The following is a 10,000-nucleotide window of genomic DNA, read 5'->3' on the forward strand; positions in this document are numbered from 1 at the left end:
TCTCCTCCCCGAGACCCCTTGCAAGGGGATCTCCGGTGGCCTACAAATGGGCTTTGTGTCTATGCCAACCCAGTTTACAGAAAGGCTTTTTGTTTTTCACTCTCCTGCTTTAGCTAGCACGATGACTTCCCCAGGGATTCGTCTCTCCCAATAACACATCCAAAGTGTATGAGATAAAATCTTGCCATCCTTGCTTCTAAGGAACATTCTAGCTGTACTTCCAAGACCGATTCGTTTATTCTTCAGGGAGTCCATGGTACTTTAAATATATATTTTTTAGCACCGTAATTCAAATGCAAACATTATTCTGTCTTCCATATATTCATTGTTGAACTTTTGTATCATATGAGGCAATTGACTATACCATGGCTGGGGTCAGGTGCACCTTAACCTTAAAATGACATCCTTGCTCTTTAACACTATAAAGAGGTCTTACTGAGCAGATTTGCTCAGTGTAATATGTCATTTGATTCTTGACTGCTGCTAGGTTGTTAATAAGCCTTCTAAGCCGGATTCCAAGTTTTTTGCACAGTGCAGCTTCTCAGATGATTTGCTCAGGACACAGATTGAACAGATCACGGTGAAAGGAGAGAACCCTGCTGCGAAACTGTTCTGGGTTTTAAACGACTCAGTTTGTTCCTGATGTTCACAATTGCTTGTTGGTTCAAGTACTGGCACTAGCTTGTTGAAACATTTCAGTTGGCTAATTCGTGGAGCCTTGTTTTGGGCAGATGCCTTCAGTGCAGCTTAGCCGCCTTCCTTCTGCACCAGTGGGTCTCGATCACATGTTCCCAGTTCGTTTTGGTCTATTGACTGCATTCCTTCCAGCCTCTTTTGATATTTCCTGCATTGTTCAATGTTTTCCCAATGGACTCTTTCAATATTGCAACTCAAGGCTTAAACTTTTTTCTTCAATTCTTCTAGCTTCAGATACGCAGATTGTTTTCCTTTTTTATTCTTCTAACTTCAGGTCTTTGCACATTTCGTTTTAATACTTTGTCTCTTTGAGCTGCCCTTTGAGCTTCTCTGTTCAGCTCTTTTACTTCATCATTTCTTCCATTTGCTTTAGCTAATCCAGGATCGATAGCACGTTTCAAAGGGTCTTTGACATCCGCTTTGATCTTTTCTTTCTGGTCTTTTTAGCGACCTTTTGCTTTCTTTATGTTTGTTCTTTATGTCCCCGCATAGCTCGTTGTTCTTCATGTCCCCCAGGTCTTTTGTCATTAGTGTTCAGTGAGTCAAATCTATTCTCTATTAAAAAGTTATTATTATTTTTGATCAAATCTATTCTTAAGAGGTTCTTGTAATTCAGGTGGGGTATCCTCAAGGTCATGTTTTGGCTCTCATCAACTAGTTTACATTTTCTTCAACTTCACCCTGAATTACGAATGAGCACATGATGTTCCACAGTCAACCCTGTCCTCATTTTGGTTGCTGATAATTGAGCTTCTCCATCATCTCTTCCCCTAGATGCAGTCAATTTGATTCCTGTGTATCCCACCCGAAGAAACCCTATCGTGCGATCTCCAGCTTCCTTGCTGTTATCAGGGCCGTATTTTCCATCTGCTGTCCCTTCTTTTGGTTTCCGCCTTTTCAGTCCCAGTCACCAATAATCGTCACTGCATCTCGATTGCACAATTAATCCATTTCAGACCGAAGAACTTGGTAGAATTCTTGTATTTCTTCATTACTAGGTGTGGAAGTTGGTGCATACGTTTTAGTAATAGTTGCATTAACTGGATTTCCTTGGATGCATGTAGATGCTGTACTGTCACAGACAGCATAGCTAGATCTTGAAATGTTCTCTTTGGTGACGCATGTGATGCCATCTCTTGAAGCTCTCGTTCCTGGCATAACCAGTTCACGAATGCCTAGGATAGTGTTTTTTATGTGTTCCATTTGACTTTGATGACTTACAATTTTTCTAGAGTCATACTTGGTACATTCCAAGTTCTGATGATGATGTTTACAGTGGTTTCTCCTCCTTTTGTGTCATGTTCCACCAGCAAATGAAAGCCCTGGAAGCTTCAGACTCTATGAAGGTCATGATTGTCAGCTCCACTTTGAGAGAGAGTAGCTCGTCTTCAGTCGTACTTCGAGCGACTCCACTTCGAGCGACTCCAACGGGAGGGACTTGACTTCCAGCACTGCATCAGATAACGTTCCACTGCTATTCATAAGGTTTTTAATGGTGAATACCTCAGAAATGGGCCACCTGTACCTTCTCCGTAGTCTGTCCTTAGCCAGGAAGTGCCTCTGAAACCTGTTACCCTTGGGTGACCCTGCTGGTAGTTGAAATACCAGAGATAATTTCCAGCATCACAGCAACACACAGACCATCATAGTAAGACAAACAGACAAGTGGCGAGTCACGGCTCTAGCAGCTGTAAAAAAAGTGTAAATATGATCATTTTATGCACTTCCCCAAACCCTGACCTGTTTTCCCTTTGCATTTAGAACTAAATCCAAACGTTACCAAGGCTTGTACATACAAATACATACCCCACAGGGTTTTCTCTGTCCCTACAGTCTGATCACTCGGCTGTCCCTCCTTGAATATGTTGGGACGGTTCTTGGTACCTGGAGCGAACTGCCTCCAATCTTTGCATGGTTGCCCTTACCCTTCAGATACTGGTCCTATACATTACAGCCGTCTAGTGGTTATGCATTGGGCTGCTGACTGCAAGGTCAGCAGTTCAAAACTAATAGCCACTCTGAGAGAGAAAAGGTTTTCTAGTCCTATCCGGAGTTGTAGTTTCAGAGACCCACAGGGCAGTCCTATTGGGTTACTGTGAGTTGTAATCAACTCGATGGCTGTGGGTTTTTGAGTTTTAGAACAACTGAATACAGAAAAGCTCCTCAGTTGCTATCATCTTGTTTTATTTCCTCCTTGGCACATATTACTACCTGACATTTCCATGTTTGTCTGTTATAGTATATGCTCTTTAGGACCCAAATCTAATCTGTTCTATATGTTGTCATTCTATACCTGGGAACGATGTGCGGCACATAGTAGGTGCTTAGTATTTTGCTGGATGGATGAATGGACATCCCCAAAGTAAAATAAATGAGGACTACCCAAATGGAACCAGTTGCTTTGGGAGGTCAGAGATGCCTGTCTTTGGCATCGCACAGGATATTTATGGAGGAGTCTTTTGGAAAGCCAAAAGTGTTGGCTTTTTTTGTGCTCCGACACTTCCAAGGAACACGACAGGCCCCCTTGAGTAGCACAGACTTTGTGACTGCACATACTTCTGTGGTCCCATAAGGTTCCCCACCCCCTCTTAAAAGGAAAGCGCTCATTCTGTTTAGGAGCGCCTCCTAATTGTTTTAAAGACCCCAGGCCGACTCTTGAAGCACTGCGCCACAGGTGAGCTCTAGGTAGGTAATGTGGCAGTGGGCTCGTCTCTCTGCCCAGCAGGCAGGTGGCAGTGGGGATTGGGGAGGTGGTGTGGGTGTGCCCCACTTCCGTTTGCTCTGCCACCGCCCCCTCTGGAGCCCTCCAGCGTCGGCTGGGCAGGAGCAGCAGTAGTGGAGGCAGTGGCTGCGCTTGCCACGAGGTGGGTTGGACAACTCCCAGAAAGCTTTAATGTGGCGTTTGTGCAACATCCAAATCACAGTGTCTTTCACAGGCCGTTCAGGTGGCCACCCTCCAGCCCCACCCCCCTTTAGGTCGTTTATATACCAAAGGGTGTGTTGGTGTTTATGAGTTTTCAGCCCTTCTTATCTCTGTGGGTTCTGGTTTCTTATGCTGTCACTGCGTTAGATGACTGTGAGCATGCTCCTGATACTCCTCCTTTCCATCTTCATGCTGAGCTTGTCTTGGTGTGATAAGGAAGAATGTCCCCCTTTGTTTCTGAAACACTGCTTTTCATCAGCTCCACCCTAATAACCAGTGTTTGTAGTTCGCTCTTTATTTCCCCAGCTTCTTCCTAGACTCCTACCCAAATGACAAAATAATGATATGTCTCTTTAGAAACAAACATGGGACGGGTTTTTTCCTTTCACTTAATTTTCTTGGAGAGCGTTATCTTCAGGGTGTAGCGATGTATTTCATTTGTTAAAGTGACGGTGGCATTTCAGAGTTGTAATTTGTATAACTAATCCTCTTGATAACATTTGGACTGACTTTAGAGGTTGTCCGCCAACTTTGTATGCATGCTGATAGAATTTCTTTGTTTTATAGCTCAGATTCCTTAACCAAAAGGTGAAAACCACGTAAAATGTTAATAGATGTTGCTAGCTGTTCTCCCAAACAGATGTGCCAGTCTGCTTTCTCCACAGCAGGATTTTAATTGGTTGCCTTAGCTTTAGTCAGTGTCCTTCAAATTTTCAAGGGTTTGGGTACCTAAAGATCAGCGGTGCCTCACCATGTTTACATGTTTAAGCATAGGGAAAACTGTTGCCATGGTGACGGGAGTACTAGTCCAGGCCTTTTCCGACCTTTGGGTTAGATCTCCGTTTGCAGCCTGTTCTTGGTTAATGATGGGGAGTGGATACTTGCCTGAAGCAAATTTGGGCTCTCTTAAAGTAGTATGATAATTTATCACAGACATAGGATATTTTGGCAAAGGTACTTCTGGAACTTCCTTTTCATGTCCAGTCGTGACTTGCTAATTTCTCAGTTGGACTCTTCGGGGTACAGGACGTGGCAGTTGAGAGGTCTCTGTCAAAAGAGTGATACAGTTATATTTATAGTCTCTGCTATTCGTTATTATACATGTATCCTGTTAGAAAATAATTCACATTTTTATAACGTCCTGTTATTCAACTTAGCTCCTTTGTTACAGCCTCAACTACAGACCCATCTAGAGATACTTAGACATTTAGAACAGGAGATCAGAGAGTTCTGAAGGGTTTGTGGTTGTATTTATTATACATACACACCCCACAACTTGGTGGATTTTTAAATTTACCTGCTGTCTTCCACCCACACGAGTCCTGGTAGCATAGTGGTTATGAATTGGGCTCTGATGCACACAGTTGGCAGTTCGAAACCACTAGCAGCTCTGTGGGAGAGACCGGGCTTTATACTCCCAGAGAAGTTACAGTCTTGGTGACATAGGGTGTCACTATGAGTCAGCATTGACTCTGGCAGTGAGTGAGTGTCTTCCACCCAGCGGAAGATAGAGAATGTTCGCCTCAGAAGCCCCTCCCTTTCCCTCCCAGCTACTTGCTACTCTTCCCTCAGTGAAAGATAAGCCCACGGCCCTGACTTCTGTTACCATAGATTGGCTGTGCCTGGTTTTAAGTTGGTTATCAGTGGAATCACATGGCGCATACTTTTTAACATCTGGCTGGTGTTGTTCAGCATTGAATTTATGAAATTCTCCCTTGTGGTGTATCATCGAAATGCTTAGTTTTTCATTCCTGTGTATGCCTATAACCCAATTTAGACAAGATTGGGTGCGTTCAGGGTGGGGTGGCCATAGCCAGTAGCTCACTTTAGTTATCTGCTAGTTAGGGGTTGGGAGAAGATGGGCTTCTATTCCCATAAACAGTTACAGTCCCAGAGACCCACAGGGGCCGTTGAGTCAGCATCGACTCGATGGCAGCGAGTCTGATGTTTTCTTTTTAAGTCGGGGATTGAATTGTGTCCCCCCCCCCCCCCCCCCATGTGTTATGAATCGTAATCGCGATTCCTTCACCTGTGGTTATAATCCCTTTGGGAATGGGTCTTCTGTTAATCAGGCAGTGTTAGTGCAGGGTGCTTCGTCACTCAGTGTTCTTTGAGAGACTACAGAGCAGAGTAAGCAAGGATCTAGTAAGTAAAAATGGGAGATAAATGCTAAGTTAAATGCTTGCCAAGGAATAGAAGCCGAGAAGAAGTGAGGACATGCCCCCCAGGTGACTCAGAAAGCCTCCCTGAGAGACTGGACCCTGCATTTGGACTTCCAGCCTCAGCGGTGAGAAAAGAAGCCTTTGTCACCTCCTCCCACTGTAGTGTTGGTGTTACTGTGGCGCTAGGTAACGAAGACATCGTTCCGGTGTTGATTGGCATGTGGACTCTTTCCTCTTTGGGACTGTCCAGAGTCAGCTTGCTGAGAACGTTCCTGCACATGCCTTTCATCGGGTCATAAGGCATGGGACGTTCATTAACAGATACATTTAATTCATACTTCCGGGTCATCATTTTTGCATTTTGCTTCATTTTCAGTGTGTCTGAGAATACAGATCAACCCACAGAACAAAGCGGATTTCCAGGGCATCTCCCCGGAGCGAGCCTTCGCTGACTTTCTCTTTGCCAGCACCATCTTGCACCTTGTTGTGATGAATTTCGTTGGCTGAAATGGTCCCGTATACTTGGTGAGGAGCAGGAGACAAGAAGAATGTAAGTGGTGACCACAATCCTTGTCCCATACTGTTGATGTGTGCAGAGAGACCGGAGGGGCTGGTCTTGGTCAGGTCGCCAGCACGCTCAGATTGCTGAGAAGATGCTGCAGGCTTTCCCAGGGGTCTGCGATGTGCATTAATAGCATCATGATTCATCTGTGCCGCTGCGCTTGTTCACTGCTTTTCTGCTCACTTCCCTGTAAATCATTAAGATAACAGGAAATGAGTGCTTGCCTCCAGCTCATCTATTAATTTCTGCACCAGTAACTCCATGAAAACAATCAAGAGATGTTGGATGAAAAATAACTAGACTTTTCCTGTAGATTGGCTCTGTAGTATTTTCTGATTTGGAACTCAGGTGACTTTAAGTACTGGGCTGTTGTCCCCATAGTGTCCTGCCTCGTGCTCGCACCGCGAGGCCTTTCACATGCTGGATGAATGACCGTGGTCATTTGCTAATAAGCCTCCTAAAGTAGAAGCAAATAGGAAAATGGGGTCTATCGTGGGCGCAGGCTTTCAAATAAAGAGGGAGATGCCATTTGGAACAATGTTTCTCAAACTTTCCTCCCTTTTCCACGACAGAGTTCTTTCCCTCCAAATGAATCTTACCTAGAATTTCACTTTATAAAACAGATAGAGGTGGAGCTGGTTTTGGACTGACGAGTTTCCAAGCCTCCCCTGCTTGGTTTCCTCTTCACGGGTGGTACACCCTCCCCTCCATTTCTCCTACCCTCAACCCCTAGGAGCCTGTGAAGAGCTTTTGTAGAATGTATAAAATACAAGTGAAAATGTTGCATGGTTGAGTCATGCTGAAGAGCTAAAGATGGTCACGAAGTGCTGTGGAGTCTTGAGGAGGGAGCCACTGCGTCCCATCTGGTGCCGGGACACAAGGGTAGCAGACAAGGCCTGGGTGGAGACTCCTGAGTGCAGCTAGGAAAGGGCCTGCTGACACTGACCTTCTCTTCATGCCTTGGACTCTGATAGTAACCCTGCTGAGAGGTCCTAAGGCTTCTTTCTGGTGGCCGTCTTTCCCCTCATTAGTCATGGTGTGCGCTTAGGGAGAAGACAGGACAGACCTTTCAAGGCATTTTTCTAGACACAGAGATACCACACCCTGTAGAATTATGTCCTAGGGCTGTCTTGATGTGAGGAGGAATCTGCTGCGGAGAGCTTGAGTATTTCAAAATTATGACAGATTAAAAAGTAGGCTCAGCAGGAACTGTGTGCTGCAGATGATATTAACAGCCTAGGGCCACCTGTTTAGTTGGGAATTTGGGGCCCAGAGTATAGGGAGATCTCCTAGTCTGAGATTGCAGTGTGCAGTCATTCTATAGAGAGCATGTTCATAGAAAACACATTCTCTGGGGGGGGGGGGGGGGCGCACCAGGGAGTTTTTCACCGAGGTCACGCGTCTGACATACATCCCTGTGCCCCACTCTCAGTTCTGAAGCCCGTGTTTATTTGTCCTTATTGTGTGTTTCTAACTTGGCTCCATGTTCTGTGTACTGAGACACTTCAAATGCTTTCCAAGTGTGTTCTCAGTATTTATCCCAACTCAGAAGGTGGCGAAACACAGATCGAACATTATCCCTACTTGCCAAATAAGTGAGAGTTGGGTATAAAAGAAAAAAGCATCTGTAGTGTTCTGGTTTTGCCTAAATTAGGAGTGACATTTAAACTGAATAGCTGTTCTGGAGAAGGCAGATGACAAGAAAGTGGCATTGAGTTGAGGACCTCAATCTGTGCCCGGCAGTGGGCACATGCAGGTCGAGAGTGCTCATTGCTCCCAAGTCTGCAGTGTTCATGCTCATCACCTCAGGGTTGGCGAGTCTTGCTTTGTAGATGAAGATCTGAGGTTCAGGGAGTCCTGCCAGAATTTGAAAATCACTGTCTGTAATCTAGCCTGACTTCAGAAACCAGTTATCCATACCTATGTGTGCTCACGGTAGTTCACTGACGATATGAAACAGCACCAAACCCACTGCACTGCGTCGTCGATTCCAGCCCATACGACCTGATAGGACCGAGGAGCACGGGTCCTCCCTATGGGAGCAGACAGCTGGACCTCCTGTGGGGTGGGAGGCCGCTTCCAACCACTGACCTGTCCCTTGGCAGCTGAGTGCTTAACCACTGCGTCACCCAGGCTCCTCTGTTCACTCTTTAGTATTTGTTCATTGCACAGTTAAATGTATTTACCAAGACACCACAGGCATTTGATCATTTTCCTCTCCCTGGCTACTCTCCTTTTATTATGACAATTAAAAAAATTGAGAATAATGTAGCTCATGTCTGCAGCCTGAAGTGGAGAGATTTTTGAATAGATGAAACATTGCATACTCTGTTGAAGTTCCCTTTGACTGTCTCCCCAGTCCCCGTTCCCTCCCTCTCCTAGAGGATTGGGGCTTCATGGCAGTTCCACCAGCTCAGACTAATGTAAGACCTACACCTACCCATTAGCACAGCTTTGGCTAAACTTGAGGCTTCGGTCTCCTGGCAACATGTCTGACGAGGTAGTTTGAGAAATCCCTCGGTAAAAGGTTCGATTACTTGAAAGTACTAGTAATATGCTATGCAGGCAGCTAAGAATGTGCTGATAATATTTGTATAGATTATTATAGAAATGAAACCATCAAAGTAAAATATGCTCCTGATGGCCCTCTCAACCCACGAGTCTTTGCGTACCTATGGGACGGCCGGTCAGTGTTTGGCGCTTGTTTGGCAATGTCTGTTTTACAGTTCAGTAGATGACGATGAGAGTGTTTTTGTGAATTGGGCGATGGTTCATGGAGTCGGTCAGTTTCCCATTCAGCAGTTCAGACACGTTTTGTCGCATGGCATTGATTGTCATCCCCACTCTTGGCATCACTTGCCTTACTCCCATGGTTTGTATTTCCGTTCCAAAGACCATCTCAACTTTGGGTGGTTATTCTCAGGTATGCGTACCTCCCAAGAGTTAGCATTCCCTTTACATACCTGTTGTCGTTCGAAAATCAGAAGCTCAGTAGATTTTAATGTTTAACAATTTATTTTCTGTAATGATTTCTTTTTAAAATGCTGATTTTCTGACATTCCTTAAAAAATAAAATGTTAGCCTATCTCAAATGTCCTGAAGGGATAGATAGGAAAAAAGTACATATCTACTTTGGGTCGAAGTTTGGGAAGCAGAGTTCCTAATAACTTAGGTCCTAGAGTAGAGGAAGGAGCCATGGTGGCGCTGCCAGTTAAGCCTGGTACTGTGAACTACATAATCCAAAGGTCAAACCCTCACCTGCTTCACAGGACAGAGATGAGTCTGTGGCTCTTACAAAATTTTAGAACCTCATCCTCCAAGTACAGGGTCACTATGAGTCAGAATCAAGTGGGTTTAGAATAGGAGAAGAGGTGAAATTAGCATTAGCATAAAAGGACAAACCCAGGCTTGGGAATGTGCTCAACCCGGGGGGAGATTGGCAAATGCTAGTGCTGCAACCTTGTAAGTGTGGCTTTGTTTTCACAAAGGAGGCCGTTCTTTCATGAGTCTTTAAAAATTCATAGTGTTTAATCCTGGAAAGAGCGACGGGCCTACAGGGCTGGGTAGACAGGCTGTATGTACTATTTACAAATAGGCCAGTGCTGTTGGCTTTTCAAATTCATCAGTCAAGTAATCTAGAAAAGCAGTCCTGGAAGG

The 10,000-nt window shown here is 44.9% G+C and overlaps 1 protein-coding gene across 1 annotated transcript in view; it reads left to right on the top strand.

Moving 5' to 3' along the window:
* Window positions 1-10,000, top strand: part of DAD1 (defender against cell death 1) — a 26,048-nt gene that overhangs the window by 9,897 nt on the left and 6,151 nt on the right. Inside the window, exon 2 of the mRNA XM_004698462.3 lies at window positions 6,158-6,331. Within this exon, the coding sequence (XP_004698519.1) occupies window positions 6,158-6,288 (131 nt within the window). The 3' untranslated portion in view covers window positions 6,289-6,331. The remainder of the gene's footprint in view (window positions 1-6,157; window positions 6,332-10,000) is intronic.

This window comes from Echinops telfairi, unplaced genomic scaffold (assembly GCF_000313985.2).
Source record: "Echinops telfairi isolate 266 unplaced genomic scaffold, ASM31398v2 ScPeMD7_18;HRSCAF=68, whole genome shotgun sequence".
In the NCBI taxonomy this organism is placed as follows: domain Eukaryota; kingdom Metazoa; phylum Chordata; class Mammalia; order Afrosoricida; family Tenrecidae; genus Echinops; species Echinops telfairi.